Source organism: Balearica regulorum, chromosome 8, assembly GCF_011004875.1.
Source record: "Balearica regulorum gibbericeps isolate bBalReg1 chromosome 8, bBalReg1.pri, whole genome shotgun sequence".
NCBI lineage: Eukaryota > Metazoa > Chordata > Aves > Gruiformes > Gruidae > Balearica > Balearica regulorum.
The window spans coordinates 24,064,892-24,082,034 of record NC_046191.1 but is presented as its reverse complement, the minus strand read 5'-3'; the positions used below and the strand labels follow the sequence as shown (position 1 = coordinate 24,082,034).

The 17,143-nt window shown below is 40.1% G+C and overlaps 2 protein-coding genes across 6 annotated transcripts in view; one reads left to right on the top strand and one right to left on the bottom strand.

Moving 5' to 3' along the window:
* Nucleotides 1–284: 284 nt before the first annotated feature.
* On the top strand, nt 285–17,038 carry CLCC1 (chloride channel CLIC like 1). Of its 4 annotated transcripts, none has more exons than XM_075760108.1 (12): nt 285–779; nt 1,575–1,715; nt 3,498–3,593; nt 4,540–4,647; nt 5,591–5,812; nt 6,993–7,133; nt 8,277–8,370; nt 9,404–9,501; nt 9,584–9,730; nt 10,283–10,573; nt 11,111–11,355; nt 14,065–14,779. In XM_075760108.1, exons 2-11 carry the CDS (start codon nt 1,584–1,586, stop codon nt 11,336–11,338), a joined length of 1,557 nt encoding a protein of 518 aa, XP_075616223.1. In that variant the 5' UTR covers nt 285–779; nt 1,575–1,583; the 3' UTR covers nt 11,339–11,355; nt 14,065–14,779. The 4 variants fall into 4 exon arrangements, with proteins under 4 accessions (XP_075616223.1, XP_075616225.1, XP_075616226.1 ...); XM_075760110.1 differs by having other exon boundaries at nt 342–365; nt 14,065–17,038; XM_075760111.1 differs by having other exon boundaries at nt 683–779; nt 1,624–1,715; nt 14,065–17,038.
* GPSM2 (G protein signaling modulator 2) overlaps nt 12,531–17,143 on the bottom strand; it is a 30,692-nt gene continuing 26,079 nt past the window's right edge. The window contains exons 12-15 of one of the 2 annotated variants that reach the window (XM_075760105.1): nt 15,010–15,186; nt 14,047–14,209; nt 13,710–13,927; nt 12,531–13,161 (exon numbers count right to left, since the gene is read on the bottom strand). In XM_075760105.1, coding sequence (XP_075616220.1) covers nt 12,997–13,161; nt 13,710–13,927; nt 14,047–14,209; nt 15,010–15,186 — 723 coding nt within the window. In that variant the 3' untranslated portion in view covers nt 12,531–12,996. The remainder of the gene's footprint in view (nt 13,162–13,709; nt 13,928–14,046; nt 14,210–15,009; nt 15,187–17,143) is intronic. The other variant, XM_075760107.1, reaches the window with a different exon arrangement.

Genomic DNA, 17,143 nt, shown 5'->3' with positions numbered 1-17,143 from the left:
TTAATTAGCACTACAACTATTTAAATATTAATTTCCTTAAATGAATTTTATTAAAACTTGTGTCTTCACAGGCTCTAGTTTGACATCTGTCATCTCTTCTTGTGAGGCTGAGCTGTTCTTATGTGGGAGCGCCCATCCTTGCTTGTATTTACTAAAGGGAAGGCTTTTTCTTAGCTGTCTGCCTGGAATGGTAGACAAAAAAAGTAGGTCCCTGTACAAGTGGAGAAAGGGGCGGGGATTAAGTCGGTGGGAAGCGCTGCTGCTTCCGTTCCCTCAGGTGTGCGTGGGGGCAGCGTCACGGTGTTGCGTCTGCTCCATAGCTGTGTTCTCCGCCTCTCAGCGGTTGTTCTTCAAGCAGCGACTCGGTTAGATGTTGTTTATTTTCCTGACTGCCGCCTCCTACGCTCGCCCTTGCGCTGGCCGCGCTGCTCTGCAGCTGTGGAGAGCCGCTGCCCCGCGGCGCGAGCGGGGCTGAGGCAGGCGCAGGCTGCGCTCGCGGGCAGCGCGAGGCGGCGCCTAGCCCGCCAGCGCCTCGCGCTGCCTCAGGGCCGGAGCGGAGGCTGAGGGGCCGCGGACAAGCGGCCCCTGCAGGGCGGGAGCGGCTTCCCCTCGGGCCTCCTCGGGGCGGCGCTGGGCCCTGGGAGCGAGCGGCGGCCGCGGGAACGCAGGCGTAAGGGGCAGGGAAGAGTGTGGGACCCCCTCCCCGACTAATACGGGCCTGGCGATGCGGGGCGGCTGCGGGCCGGGTAAACGCGCTGAGGCCGTCTGCGACGCTTCAGGTACCGGGGGGCCACGGGCTGGAAGCTGGAGGGGGGGGGCAGCGGGCGGGTCTGCGGAGGGCGGCGTGGGGCCTGCCGCTGGTGCGTGGCCGGGCGGCGACGGGAGGTGCCGCTCACTGGAGCCCGGCGGTCCTGGCCCGGCCTGTAGTTCTTTGGGCCCTGGCGCGCTCGTCGCGGTGAATCGGTGAGGGGGGAGCGGTAGGAGCGAGGAAGGGGGGGGAAGGCTGCGTGTCTTCTCAGCCCGCGGCCGAGAATAAGGCGAAAGCCAAGAGGACAGGGAGAAATATACGGGGGGGGGGGGGGGGGGGGGGGGGGGGGGGTGCGCGTCTGCAACGTACGGCCTGTAGTGCCATCGGCCGGGGGGAGGCGCGGCTGGCGGCCTCGGGCCTGCAGGAGCATTACCGAGGTGACAACGGTTTGGCTGCCTCCCGGGCAGGGCGGGAATTGCCCCGCGGCCTTTGCGAGGCTTGCCAGGTGAATTTCTGTAGCGATAATAGTGCTGGACCCTTTTCCCGAAGCCTGGGGGAGTTCTGCACTGTTTTATCGTATTTAGCAATGCTGAACTGTGCTCTACACCTGCTGATAACTATAGCTATTGATCTAGTCATATAGTACCGTTTAATTGTTGCATATTCTTGACAGTATTTTCTTTGGGGAAAAAATTATGTAAGTGAAGTTTAACCTGCTTACTGGAGAACTGAGTTTTTAAAGAACACTGAAGAGATTGTTTCATTTTTTTTTTCATACAGCATATTATGTCTTGAACTAAATATCTGAATTTCTCGTTATATTTAGTGATACAGGATGCTGTTTCCTTTGGTATTCTGTGCAGTTGTGCTAATAGGGAGTAGTAAAGTTCAAGATGATGACTGGATTGACCCCACGGATATGCTCAATTACGATGCAGCATCAGGAACAATGAGAAGACCTTACAAGGTAGAAAAAGAAAGGGTACATGAATGCGTGTCTCTCCCAAACAGCCCTTCAGCCATGTGCTGTTGAAAGATTACCCTTAAATCGTGAAATTAGAAAACAATAGAATTATGGTCTTTTTAAGGTCTTATAAGATTACATTTCAATCTATATGCAGAAAAGCGTTGTGTGTCCATTGCTAAAATTGCAAGAAAAAATATTGATCCGTATTATTGTAAATAATTAGCTCGGCGCCTTTTACTGACAAGTTTCTGTTGCACACTGATCAAGTCACAGGAACCATGCTTTTTGTCTTTTTACGGGTGGTGGTTGACTGATTTATGCAGGTTGTGGCTCCACAAGTTATTTCTCTGAGAAGTACTGAGTTCAGCAGGTCTTGCTAGTTTCTCGAGTATAGTGTTAAATATCTTGAAAATTAAGTTCCTAGCTGGTAAAAGTTGGGGGAATTAAAGTTAATGATTATATTTTACTCAAATTATGCAGTTCCCCAGTAACATGGGAATAAACTCCATTTATTGTGTGAGAGTATTATGAAAGTCAATGGTGTTTTGTAATGCTGGAAGGAGAATCAGCGTAGGGGTTGAGTGCTGTACTGTTAATAATTCATGAACATTGAAGAGAAGATGAAATATGAAAAGCTGGTTTTAACAAGGTGAATCATCTTGATTGTCTTCTATGAGGGATGGACTCTATGTATATCATGAGATGCATATTGTTTATCCCGTATGTAGGTGCACACGTGGCACTGTAAACTGTAGTTGGTTGTATGGGCACCCTTGATTTTGTCATTAATTAAGCTTTCAAGATTGGTTTTGCAGTGTTGGATAACACCATTTTAATGCCTCAGAACATAATTTTCTGAAGCTTAAAAAATGCAAACTGCATTCTTTTTCTCCACAGAGCTCCTCCTCAGCCTCCACCTGCCTCAAGTCTACCTGATAGTCATTAGCATCCCTAACATTCAGCTGCAAGCTTTGGCATCTTTAAACTTGGTGCCAGCTGCTTCAGCTTATATAAAAAATATGACGAGTTTTACTATTGTCTGCTACAAAAATAGAACTGCATCTTAAAGGAGAAATGTGTCTGCTTTGGGTTAATGCATCTTTTCAGGATTTCTTTTCTGCTCTGCAGTGAGAGGTTTTAGGTAGGCAGGCTGTGTGGGCCAGCCAAGTTCTCAAAACTTCATATGAGTGTGAGTTCACCAATTTGTGTAATGTTGCACTTCCTTTTTGGAGACTTTCCTCAATGTGCATACCTGATTGTGTAGAAGAAGCACTGCTCAAACTAAGTCTGAGCAATTAACAGAAAAAATGGGATGTTTCAGAGCGAAGAGGGAACATGAAAAGAGAGGCGTGCAACCCGTGGGGTTTTGTGTTTACTTTCAGTCTGGCTGGTTGCGTGGCCATCTGGGCTGGGAATTTGTCTGACTGCCCCTTTGCTTGCTGAGTCGGTTTTTAGCCAGTCCAATTACCTAATCTGATGAAACTGCATGGCTCACCAACACTCAGAGGAGGGGAAAGGGCAGGTGGGGGATGAAAGGGCAAGACCTCACCTTTTGAAGGCAGCATGCATTTAGATAAACTTAAAGCAATCGTCAGGTTGGAGCCTAAAATATCAGCAGAGGCGCAACTGGAGTATCCTTGGGAGAGTATTAGCAGCAAAGGCCAACACTCAGTTTTTAGCTCCTTTATTCCTTTTAAAGTGATCTGACTATAGAAGTGTAACATGGTATATTGATCAAATTCTTTGGTTCTAAAAATGTGTATTTCTCTTCCGTAATTTTAGGCAAACTATCATGACTCTGAGGATAAGACTGTGGATACAGTCAATGCTGAAATCTTATCGAGTTGTTCCAGGGAAGTAGATTCCTTGCAACAGAAGGTTTGTTATGGAACTTCAGAGTATTTTCCAGCCTTTTATAGTTTGTGCTTTCTGATGATGCTTTTCTGGATAGTACGGAACAGGTGAATTGCTGGCATCATTTGTGAGAGACTGTGCATTATGTAGGGGGCACCTGTTTATTCAGAGGAGAGACTGGAAGCGATTTGAACTGAATTCAAAATTGATTCTCTCCCTACCAAGGTCTGTTTCCTAAAACATTTTATAGCGTAACAGAAGTTGATAGGAGCTACGTGCTTCTGTCCAGTGTCAACACTTTAGACGTGAGGTATTGATGTTACACCATGCTGCCAAAAGCTAAGAAACCTGCCTATTGATGTTACACCATGCTGCCAAAAGCTAAGAAACCTGCCTTTCATTTTCAAGTTGTTTGGTTCTGTTGGATTTTAAGGGGCGGGTTGTGAGCATAGAGAACACCTTTGTGGCTGACTGTAATGTGCAGTGCTGCAGCTCTCAGAAGCTGCTGTAAAACCCCCACGCTGCTGTTTGCTTGGAGATCAGGAGGATGCGGTGATGCTTGTGTAGCTGCCAGGGCTCTCGCTTCCCTCAGCCTTTTGGAGACCCAATGGGATATGTCATTTTAATGTTCCTTTAGTTACCCAGTATTTTTTACAGTTCTCTTTTTTTTTTTCCTGTTGTAAACTTAAAATTTAAGGAGATCCAGATCTTTATTTTTTTCTCATCTTACTGAGGTTACTGTTCAAACTATATTGTTAGCAGATCTGAAATCTCCAGTACTGTCCCATGGAAAGTAGTATCTTTCGCAACTGCATGCACTTTTTATCTGGTGTACTAATCACAGGTTTATTGCTAAACTAATGAAACATGCCCCTGTTAATCTGGAGTTTAATGTATTGGTAGGGTTTGCTTTCTCCTATGAACAAGATGGTTTGAGCATGAAGTGAATAAAAGTGTCTTTACATTGCAGATTGCAGAATGTGAGAAGAGGAATGCCAAATCACATGAAAGCCGTAGCTTTTATATTTTTAAGCGATACTTGAATAAGATTTTAAATGAAGCTAGAAAACTTGGCCTTGTAAGTATTAAAACATTCATTAAAAATTAATTAAAATTCATATTACTACTTTATGTGGTTTTTATAGTTACCAAGTATTGATTAATTATCCTGGCTTACTTAAATTAAAATGAGGAGAACTGAATTGCAAAGGAAAAAATGATGGAAGTATGTGCGTCCAGTATTGCTGTTAGTTAGCAGTGTTAGCACAGGAGCAACAGTTGCCACTTGATCTGTAAAGCACCCAAAGGAAGACTGTGAATTCAGAGTATGTATCTAAATACCTGTTGTTGGGATGCAGCTATAGTAATACCATGGTCAGTTCATGTTAGTGGTTGTTAAACTTGAAAGAGCTGGATTTTGGTTTTTTGTTTGTTTGTTGTAGACCTTTCAGGCCTTTGTTTTAGACTCTACCACATTAACCATCTAGGCATAGTAGCTTACTAGAGTTTGCATGTAAGAATCACCTTACTACTTTCTTTGTTTTATTGTCTTTGGAGATACGGGGTTTTTTTCTATTCAGCAGTAAAGTAATAAATTTTTAGCAATAAGCAAAATAAATATTTAACAACGTTATACTTAGCAATGTAAAATTTCTTATTTCAGTATTCAGTAGCTTCTATCTGTATTACCCAGCCATGATCAGGGCACATACAGCACATTAGTAATTAATACCTGTTAAGGAGTAGTTCTAAAAATTTAATTCATTTTTTAGGTTTTTGCTGTAGAATTGAAAGAGCACAAACCAGTTCAATTCGTGTTTTATATTGTTTAGAAGAATTAACAAAGAGGTTATAGAATCATAGTGTGCAACCTGTCCCATGTTAATCCTGCAGTCTGCTTCAAAAAGGTACATAATGAGGGTGTATAATCAGTTTTTGCATAGGGATACCATTTTTTCATATGTACTTCTGTTTCCAAATAAGTAGCTTTTAATCATTGTTCTGCTTTGCTCTTAATTCAGCCTGAGGAAGATGTGGGTGATGTCCATTACGATGCTGAGATCATCCTTACAAAACAGACGTATTCTGAGATCCTCAGGTTTCTCAATGAGGAAACTTGGCAATCAGGCGCTGTGGATGATGCACTTAGTGATATTCTGATCAATTTTAAGCACCATGATTATAATGCTTGGCATTGGAGATTTGAAGACACTTTTGGAATTGATCTATATAATATGTTTCTGGTAAGAGGAGAAGAAAGGTTTTTTGTTGGTTCTAATTGCTGTTTTCTTGAGTTTCTTTGTGCGAATCTAGTCAATGACTGTTACCATCTTAGCTCCACGCGTAAAGCAGTTCTTTCCATTGTACTTAGACCGAGTCACTCTTTTTGTTTCATGGTTGCTGAAGGTAGAGGCAATGTATTCACTTGAAGTAAGAATTCTAATTTTTTTATTCCTGTGGTCATTTTTTCTTAGTGTAGCTTTGGGTTTTTTTCTGGTATGCTTTCTTTTTCTCTTCCTGTCTTCTGTATGTGTGTTGCCTGACTCATTAGACTCCAGTACTTTCTGACCACTTAAACTGACAACTCATGCGTTATAAATTTTCCAGATTTGTCTCTTGTTCAAATAGATGCCGAAGCTGTTGGCTTGTGCGGGTGAGACAAGTATATATTTGAGGTCTTAAATTTTATAGGTTAGAGGGTTTTGTGAGTTTTGTGGAAAACAGTTGTATAGTGTTGGAGAGGAGAGCATGTGAAAACACCATATTCTCAAAAATGGAATTTCAAAGTGGTAAGCTGAGGATCTATAATAAGCTTAAGCTCTCTGAATAAATCTTTACAATTCAGAATATGCTAACATTTTATTCTAACGTGATCTTGAAAGTAGCCTGTCTAGTTTTGAGGGAGTCCGTGGAAGCCAAATGAAAAAAGCAAGCTGTTAGTAGTGCAGCCTCACTGTTAGGGGTCTTCGGATGGAAAGAGACTATAAAGTGCTTCTCTGAAGTCTTGCTGCTGTTACCCCGACTGTACCTTTGTCTCTTAACAAACTGCAGGAGTTGGCAGCAGCGGTTCTGTAGTTCATACCAGGTACATACTGCTAAAGCACTGAATTACATCAATTTTGTAATCTTAAAGTATGGTAGGTAACGTGATAAATATAGTGAAGAAGAAGTAACTGAATATCAAAAGAAAGAAAAGAGCAACTGCAGCATAAGGCTGTGATAGGAATGACTACTAGTATACCATGAAACTTTTCTGCCTTGTACTGCTGCAGATACGCTGTGAAAGCAAGGAAGAATTCTCTCAACTGTGCTGTGTAAATGACGCTGGTAAAAACAAAAGTTGGAAGTTCCTTCATATGTACTGGCAGTAAGCTTGGAAAATTCCAAATCTGGATCATAATTTTTTCCTGTTTTCTTTTTCAGATACTCTTGTGCTTAGTGTGCATTGTAATTGTAATAGCTACAGAGCTCTGGACACATATCCATTGGTTTGTTCAGCTAAAACGCATTTTATTAATCAGTTTTCTCATCAGTTTTGCATGGAATTGGCTTTACTTGTATAAGGTAAGTTGTTCTGAGATCTTAATGGCCTTTAGGCTTCAAATTTTACAGTTATGAAGGAGTTAAGGTTATTTAGTTCCTTTAGTTAGTTTAGATAAAAAAATAACTAGACTATAAAATAAATAAAAGAATGTTTTATTTTGCATGTTGACAGGTGTATTAGGCTTAAAGAACAACAAAAGAAACCCTGCCAAATTTTATCCTGCCATGGAGGTGCACAAAATTCATAAAGCAGTAGAACTGTGATTTCACTGCATGGGCAAGGGAAGCATGAACTCTGTCCAAAGCAGCTTGGTAGAAAAGTCTTATGAAACTGTATTGTGGGGTTTTTTTTTCTTTCTAAAGATTCCCTGGCTGAAACTGTATTTAACATGTGATAGACCAGAGATAAATGCTTCATTAATGGTGATAAAGTAGCTGACTGTACAACAGTATTGGTTTTAGTGAGGAGGAGTTTATGCTACTAGGTGGTAGCCCAACCACAGAATCTTAGTCCTCACACCTTGTCATTGGAATTTAACTGCAGCTTGTGAGACCCCTGAATAGTGGGGTGCCAGAGAGGAGGACAGCTCTTGAATGTCAGTGGCCTGCCACGTGCGTGACTTGGAGTGAGTCAGTGAGAAATGTCAGAGCTTTTCAATGGATGATTTGACTTAACCTTTTCAATTTGATGATCAGTTGCAAACTGTAGAGCAAAATTATAATGAATACAGGTATTTGTTAATGGAAATTATTTAAAAAAATAAAAGAAGATGTCCTGATGTTTTAATTAGTAATTGCGTGGCAGCTGTCTCTGTTTTTAATCCAGAAACATTTTAAGGTAACAAGATGTCAGATTACTTTTGCCCTGAACTTGTATCTTTGAATATTGAAGTTTGCTCTTTGGTAATTCAGACTCCTTTTGGAGAATAACTCGGTGGTAGCCACCTTAGTGGTCTTCATCCATTCCCAGGAAGTACTTATATTTAACTCTGATAAATTGTTTATGTAGCAAACTTTTCTTAATATGGATTTACCTGGGTAGTTATCCCAAACCTGCTAAGAGCAGACTTCATCAGCTCAGGTGCAGCGCCACATGGACACGGGTGTTCTGTGCCCAGCACCTCCTTGGTTTATGTTTTACAAGTAATTCCTATTCTCTTGCAGCTGGCCTTTGCACAGCATCAAGCAGAAATTGCAAAAATGGGGCAGTTTGATAACATCTGTGCTGAGAAGTTGGACTGGGGAGAAAGTCTTATTGGTAAATACTTGTTTCATTATTTTGTAATAGTATTTAAGATCACAAAATACTCTAATCTCTTCACGAGTAGTAGGTTGAATCTTTTCTGGCAATACATGATTACACAGTGTTAGCATTTTTCCATTCCACCAGACTTTTTTTTAGGCCTTTGAAGGAGAGCAGATCACAAAACTGGGCTTAGAGCATGTCATGGTGTAACTTCTTTTCCTTACAACTTACTCATGAGTGTTTTCCCAGCTCCTCTCCCCCAGTACTCTTCTACCCATTACTGAAGATCAGAGGGCAGAATGCCAGAAAAAGAGTACGGTGGACTTTAGAAATTTGATCTGTAACTACCTGTTCTCTCTAGTGGTGGTGTTTTACTGAGAAGGCTGGATTTTCTTATTAGCCATTATTTATCATCCAGTGCTATAGATGAAGGTAGATTAATGGTGGCAGCTCTTCATGAGTGCTTGTTTCAGTCTTCCCTGTAGAATTTCTTGACTGTTTATGTTCTCACTGCACTAAAATCAAACTACAGAAACACTGATGTTGTAAATTACTTGTTTATAACTTAAAGTTCCCTTAAGGAGTAAGCCTTTCTGCTTATAATTAAAGTAGTCTCTTGAAATCTAGCAAGAAAAATGCACTTTTTTAATCTACTTGCAGCCTGGCAGATGACTAATAGCACTCAGAATTACTTCTGTTTCAGTAGCTGTGGACAAAATACGTTAATAGTTCCCACAGGTGAGATTTTTTTTCTTCTGAGGCTTCTAGGGACTAAGTTCAGCTAATGAAGAGAACTTCCTTGACTAAACATGGGAAAAACTCAGTTTCTTCTCTTTCTTTCCAACCTTCCTTCTCCTTCCTACATCCCCATGACTGCATAAACTACACTACTAATCTCAGATTTTTAAAAATAAATCTGAGCTTTGAATCACATCTAGAAGAGTTCTCTTCCATCTGTAATTGAAATGCTACTGTCTGTATTACTACTGTGTCATAAGATATATTTTCCAAAAGTAGTAAAAATATGTCTCTGCTTTGACTACAGAGTGGCTGAGAAGTAAATGGACGTTTCAGGACGATCCCTGTCAGAAGTACTATGAAACTCTACTAGTAAATCCTGTTCTGCTGGTTCCACCAACAAAGGTATGTGCCAAGCCTAGAGAGACCGTGCGTGTTTATGTTTGCGATCAGTGACAATGCTATTTGTCCATTTGTATTTTTCTAGGCATTGGCAATTACTTTCACCAACTTTGTAACTGAGCCTTTGAAGCACGTGGGACAAGGTATTGGTGAATTCATCAAGGCCCTTATGAAGGAGATACCGTTCATTCTGCAGGTTCCAGTGCTAATTATGATGGCCCTGGCTGTCCTGGTTTGTATACGTTTATCTTACATTTAAAAGCTCAGTTTTATTTTTTATATATTAAACTTATTTAAGTATTATTATCTGTTACTTACTTATACTACTGAACAGCTTTCTACAAGGGAATTTTTTTCTTGATAAAATCTTTAGAATAGTTAAGTTTGTATTTAAACCACATCTCTCACCCACTGCCTAAGTGGGATAAAATAGTAGGAAACTGCTTAAAATCTGAGACTCTGTGACAGTTTACTGCAGCTTAATTCCCATTTCTTCTTTGTGTCATTACACAATGATGCATACAATTGACATTTTGTACACAAAAGCATTGAGTTATAGAGCCTTCACCATCTTTATAGTAGCACCAAAGATGAATGACAGCTGGGCAGTTCCTGCAGTGGGGGTCAGACTGCAGAGAGCTTGAATTTTATTGTAGCCGTTCTGATCACCGCAGCTTTTCTTTCAGTGTTTTTCAGATATGTGACTTCGAATTCTCTGTAAAAACCACAGGATGCCAATATTTGGTGTTTTGTTCTTTTTTTTATTTTCCCTCCCCCCCCCCAGGCTTTCTGCTATGGGGCAGGATCATCGGTGTCTGTGTTAAGATACCTAACATCTTTTCAGAAGAAAAGTCTTCCTCCACCTCACAGTCAACAGGAGAAGATAGACATTGGGCAATATGATGGGAGTAAATCAGATGGCTATTATCTGCAGAAGCTTCCTTACATTTATAGAGGACCTTACGACAGAGGAGATGCTCCTATGAGACCAGGAAATGGCAGCACAAGTCCTGATGCTGTGCACAGCAATGAGCCAGACACGCAAGTAGAAGAGTCTCACAAACCAGAACCTGGTGTATGTTAGTCCTGGTGCTCTTTGAGCTGGGATTAAATTTAATAGATTTCAGTGTTGTCTGCTAGAACATATTTAAACAACGAGCTTAACCTAAATGTTGGGGACAGAGGAGTTAAGGAAGTCCCTGTTCTCCTACAGAACAGTTTGGTAGAGGTATCTTGGGTGTGTTTTTTTCTGGAAAAGTACTGTGCAATAGTTAACTGTGGCAGGAATCTACCAAATTAAAACTCTTTACTATGAAGACTTAAATAATTCTGTTTTGAGAGATCAGTACTTATGTCAGCCGGGGCAGTAATGATAACCCACAGAGGAAAGGTGGGGGGGAAAAACAGTGCTGACTTTTCTGTAAACTATAGAAAATTAAAACCAGACTTATACTCTAGATTGTTGTTCTTTACATGTACTATCTCCCCAGGAAAAAAAAAGACACCAGTCATGCTTTGGGGGAGTTCTGCCCCTTCAGCCGAGGTGCAGCTGAAGCAGCAGATGCTATCACTTTGGATTGCTTGATTAATAGCTTATTATTAATTTTTACAGAATAGATTGCACACTGAGTCTGAAGTTTGTAGACTAGAAACTATCACAGCTGAAAACCTTACTGAAGAACATGCACTTAAGCAGCAGAAACAGGAGACAGACAAAGCAGAGCAAGAGACTGGAGAAAACTGTGACCCCAATAAAAACCTAGAAGGGAAAAGTTCTGTGGTGGAACTGCGTGAAGAGAAGACAGAGACCAACTCACGTGGCTCGCAGGAAGGAGACTAAGGAAGCCCCAAACTGCTGTAAGTTTTGGCTAATCTCTAGTTGTCACATACTTGCTAGTTCTGCTCTAGTTCTCAAACGTAGAAAAGCGAGCATCAATAAGCTGATGGGAACCCAGCTTTGTTCAGAGCATTAGTATGCACAGCTGTAAGGTAGGTAGGTTGAAAAACTGAGAGACTGTGTATATGTATTACTTCTGGAATTTAAAATAAATGTGGTGTTAAGATAATACAACTTTAAGTGGACAAGAAAACAGGCTTGTGGGTGTTGCTGCTTGTTTGAAATCAAGTTTATGTAATAAGTTTTGAGTAAAACTAGATCCTCGGTGGTGGGAAAGCGTGGATACTGTGTTTAATAATTTGCAGAGGAGTGAGAATCTGATGGGTTTTTAGGGCAATTCAAAGCTGAATGGTGGAGTAGGATGTACTAAGTAAAAGAAAGACTGAAGTGCAGCATGATAAACTGATGGTAATACATGGGTTTGGGAAGAATATTCTGGCATTTCTGTTTAAAAGCAAAAGGAGGACAGTTTTAGTTTCAGTAGGAATCAATTTCAGTGCTAAAAATGCTGCAAGCGAATGTTTGTAAAATTTTCAGTAACTGTAAAATAGTTTGAATTATAGCTATTCTTACGATGCCATTTTAGTCGGAAGCTAAAATTAACTGTAGATTCTTCTCTGGGTGTATAATACTTCAATAAAAAATTGCCATCACTTCATTTATAAATACCTGAAGTGAACAGTTTGCCACTTTTGGTGTTAAAATCAGTGGCTTCTAACTCAAAATACATACATTTAACATACAGCCCTAAGTAGCTGAGGTCAAATAGTAAGCACAGCGTACATACATTCACTGTTTGTAATGTTTTAAATTCACTTCCTGCAGGAATTACTTGGTGTCCATGGCAGCCTACTATTGGTGGTGGACATGTACCACACAATCTATAGAACAGCACCGGCAGGTGTTACTTAAAAACAAGTGTATCTTCTTAAAAAATTCTTCTGATTGTAAAACTGCACTGAGTAATACAGGAAACACTTAACTAAATATTAGCAAAACCCCCAGCATGTTTTGTAAAGACTATTTTTGTATTAAACAGAACAGAATTAAAAGTAGGGTTTGATTATTTTTTTTTTAATTTCTTTTTAAATAAAAAAACAGAAACACAGTTTGGAGGAAATAAAGACAGACTAAGTACTGAAGCCATTTCTCAATTATTTTTTTATTTTTAAAAAAAGTATAAAAGAAAACAGGACCTTTTTCCAGGGAGGTACAAATCGGAAAAAAAATAATCAAGTTTTCTTTAAAAGGAACATACAAATGTAGGTCTTACACTAGATGGAGACAGTGGTAGAACCCACGCTTCAGCAATGAGAATACCTTGACGGAAAAAAATTTCGTATTAATGTTCATAGACAGCTAGAAGGGAGATAGAGTAATCAGTGTCTCAGGCACTGCTAAAAGCAAGTGCCAACTCTGAAGAGCAACAGCAACTCTTAACTACTGGTCAGGAGTGGGATGCTGCTGCTCTTTGTACAAAAATTAGTAGAAAGGGGACAAAACTACTAATTCCAGCCTTATGTAAAAAGGCAGGTATGTTTTTCCAGCAAACAAAACTGATACCTAAGATGCTACTATACAGTACGCGCCTGCTTGTTTCTTCAGCTAGAATTTGGTCCCTTGATAGCTGGGGGTAAATGGACTCTTTGTTCATCCATTCTCTTAGCTTGTGATCGTAAAATCAGGCTGAAAAAATCCTCATCCGGTACAGTTGGTCCTTTTGCAGATGATGGAGGAGCACATCTTTGATCATCCAGTCTGGAACCCTAGAGACAGGCCAAGCAATAAAGCTGCATGTTTACAGGAATATATATAATAAAAAACTGAACAAAATAAGTGAAAAATCACTAAAAGCTTTTGGTTTCAGATTTAAAGATTTATTCCTATTACAAGGATTTAATTTGTATTGTTTCAAATTAAACTTTTCAAATTAAGTAAGTTAAGAGTGCAGGTGTAGGTTCCCTCCAAACCACTTTTTCAGCATTTGTTACTTTAAATGGTTAATGTGGTATAAATACCAAAATTACACTTTACTTAAAACACTGGATAATTTGAAGGGGAAAAACAAACCAAAACAAGAAAGGGAAATTGAAGAAGAACAAAAAAACCACAGAAAACAACCAACCAAAAAAACCTTGGGGGAAAAAAAAATCCTAATTTTTTGTTCCCTATGTTCTTCCTTATCTACCAAATCAATTTGTATCTTAAAACACGTGATAAAGAAGGTGGCTTACTTGAAAAAAACTGAATAGCAGGATGCACAAATCAAGTCCCCAAGGACTCAGAACCTGAAGAATTTTTGGAAAAAGCTTACCTGGCATTTTATCAATATATCAAAGAAGTCATCGTCTAGTTCTCTGTTGTTACTTGCCATGAGGTGACCCAGGACCGACTGACTGTTGTGCTGATTAAGACGAAGCCCAGGTAGATTGCTGAAGCTGGCGCGTTGGTCGTCCAGCCGGCGGCTCTGTGAGCTGGCAAGTAGGTCTAGAAATTCATCTGTGTGAGGTGAGACTACAGAAGTAGAAAAGGCTGGGGAGGAGGAAGAAAATGAGTTAGCCTAGGAATCAGTTCCTTTCCATAGCAAGTCTTGCATGCAAATACATTTTTAAGCAGTAAGTCAGATACGGATTTTGCTTTTTAAAAATTACATTTTCTCATTGTTTTAGGTGGAGTAGAGGATGTTGCCACTGAAGCAGCTGAGAATCTGTTCTTCTCCTGGAAGTAGCATCTCTGATCATCCATCCTGTTACTTTGGAACCGACTCAACAGATCAAAGAACCCTTCATCTGCCATTGTCTCTCGACTGTTTTTCTGAAGAGGAGAGAAGAGTTAGGGGTATTTTGAACTGAAGAGTACCTAAAACGAGGACAACTGCACCACAGTTTCAATACAGTAATATGTTTGATATTTGCATATCTGAAATCTATTAATTTTTTTAGTCATCCATTTCTATAGACAGATTTATCCTAAGAGGAAATGCCAACAATATGGCAAGCATTTTTGGAAGGTAAAATACATTAGAACTGTTTCATTCTCCAAACCAGAAAGAAACACTCCTCTGAGTAGTACAGCTGGAGTTACTCCTCAACCCTGAATCCACCAAAACCCCAAATGACCATGAAGGAAAAACCCAGTAACAGCAATGAACAGTTTCCATTGTGTCCTCAAGTCTGTGGGTCAAAAGCGCTCATCTCTCAGCTACAGCAAGTGACTTGGTTCTTTTATTTTTACCTGACTTCTTCTGTGGAGACTGCAGGAACTGAACAAGTACGCTCAAAGTATCTCCCACTGTTTGAATCAGAAAAACTAGATTTTATTCAGTTTGGAGAAGCAGGGTCTAGAAAAACTACAAATAAAATATATGTGCAAGCTGAGCTGGAACTTTAGAAAAATCTACCAGGAAAAAAATATTCCAACAGTAGGAAAAGCTTAAAGCTGGCACCACCCATGAGACAGCTGCAAAACAGCAGATTCTGCATCATTTTACAGAGCCGCCATGTTTAGATCAGGTAAACAAAACTGCAATGAACAGCTGCAGCAATGTGTTCTCTGTAATTGTGATCAGACAAAGATTAGTAAAGGCTATGATCTCCACAGCTCGCCAAACCTACCCTCTGGGAGTTTGGAAGTCGATGATCAATAGAATTACTGGCATCCTGCAAAACTTTGGAAGTGGTGCCGTTTTTGTACTTTTTGCCTTTTAGTCGATTTACAAAATGCAGTTTTGTTGAAGGTTTGGCAACCAGTGGTTTCTGTTTAGCAAGTATCTCACTGTTCCAGTTCTGAACCTAAGAAAACAAGAGTCATGAAATTAAGCCTTCTGATTTTAATTACCTATACTGTTACTTCTTACTTGCTGCTGCTTTTCCTCCCCAAAATGAAGCAGCTTTACATTATTTAGTTTATCCAAGCATGAGGATGTGAAAACTTGGGGTTTGGTTCTATTACTTGACATGTGATTATGGAGCTGTTGTTAGCCGAAGCAGGTTAGTACTGTTACTGATCAGTCTTACAACTGAACTGGCAGGTGACACCGCCTGATTAAAATGCAGTCAAACATTATAGTTAAACACGCTGAAGTTTTCCTTGCTGACTGCAGTGCAGGAAATGTAGGTAATGTGAATGCTAAAATGCATTTCCACCTGACATGCTTACAATTGGAAAGAAAAAATGTTTAAAAAATCCATAGTTTACAAAGTGTTGGAGAAAAGAAATCCTAATACAAACCCAGATACTCAGCCACCAGCCTGAAGTCCTTTATAGAAACAAAATTCCCAGTAAAGATTGAAAGGGAAGAGGGAGGAGAATGCCAGCACAAGAGCAAACAGGACTAACCATCTCATTTCACCGGAGAACAGAATAGATAGCTTTATCAACCTGACAGATTTTTCCCTACTCTTCCATACTAAACAGAATTAGCCACAAAATCAACAGCTTTATCTACAACTGACAAACACTTACAATAACTGAATAAAACCCTTTTTCCTTGATTCAACATCAGAAATTGTGACCATAATCACAAGTCAGCAGCCAGATCCTAACTCTGAGAAGATGGCATCTGTACACTCAAACCACAATGCTAGCGGTGTACATTGTTCTGTATAGCAAAGACATTTATGAGGTGAATTTTCAGAATCTACTTAAATGACTATGTTGAGAAGAGCCCTTTATAAGAGCTAAGCTGCAATACTAGGTTAATACTTCATTAGAAAAAGCCACATGAAACATTTTTAGGGCACGGGCTGTGTTTTTAAAAGGTGTCACAGATAATAGATTCAGCAAGTAAGAAAATACAGCTGATACTGGCCAAAAGCATAGAGGTTCCCTGCAGAGAAATCACCCTGGACTAAACACAGGATCTTTTTAAATGAGTACACAAAGAGGCTCTTAAACATTGGTGCCAACTTCAGCTGTACCAGCTGTCGAGACGTAAGCTTTGAGATAATTAATTTCCTATTTGACAAACATGGTGGCAGGCTTTGCATCACTTGAAGAGACGCGAATTTGATATCCCAGTATGGCGGGGGGGGCAAATAGTAATTTCAGTCTGCCACTGGAGTCATGTATGTGGAACTGCCAGCCTGGCATTTAAAGGCAGACAAAATTTGAAGGAAATCTCTTGAGGATTGACACAAGGATTTCAATCAGGAACTCCCAGCTCCACGAGATTTCTCTGAGCTTGGGGGGAAGGTTCTTCACCTCGCTGGGACTCAGTTTCAGCAGTTCTGAAATAGCATCCTTAGGATAGATGTTCAAATGCCTAATCGCTTGCAAGTTGGCTGAAATGCCAATGTGAAAAACACAACCTGTATTTTAAGTGCCTATAGAATGACTGTAACCAAAGAAAAAAAATTACTTAGAACAGCTGAGCTAAAGCTTAGGAATTTTACTCTGAGGCACTTTCATGCTGCACTCTCAAACCACTTTTAAAGAGAATATGAAAGGAATTCACACAGTACAGGACCCCATTCTTTCTTATTTGTGAGGGGAGTAAAGCAAGCTTTCCACAAGCCAGTACAACCATTTATATATATAAGATGCTGTTACCTACGTGACAAAAGCATTAGTTGTTAGAATTGTTAGATCTGCTTTTACCAAACTCTTAAAAATCAACTAAATTAAAAAGGGATGCAAATGACACATCAACAATCATCTGCTGAGTTCTTTCAAAGTTGTTAAGTATAAATTAAACCCTTAGAAATGTTTCATTGCAAGCTCACCGGCAGAACAGAAAGAAGGAAAGTG

Coding starts and splice junctions, on each gene's coding strand:
- CLCC1 (XM_075760111.1), top strand. CDS start 725: ATGCGGGGCGGCTGCGGGCCGGGTAAACGCGCTGAGGCCGTCTGCGAC. Junction 1,716..3,497: donor CAATGAGAAGACCTTACAAG/GTAGAAAAAGAA, acceptor CCGTAATTTTAG/GCAAACTATCATGACTCTGA. Junction 10,574..11,110: donor CTCACAAACCAGAACCTGGT/GTATGTTAGTCC, acceptor TAATTTTTACAG/AATAGATTGCACACTGAGTC.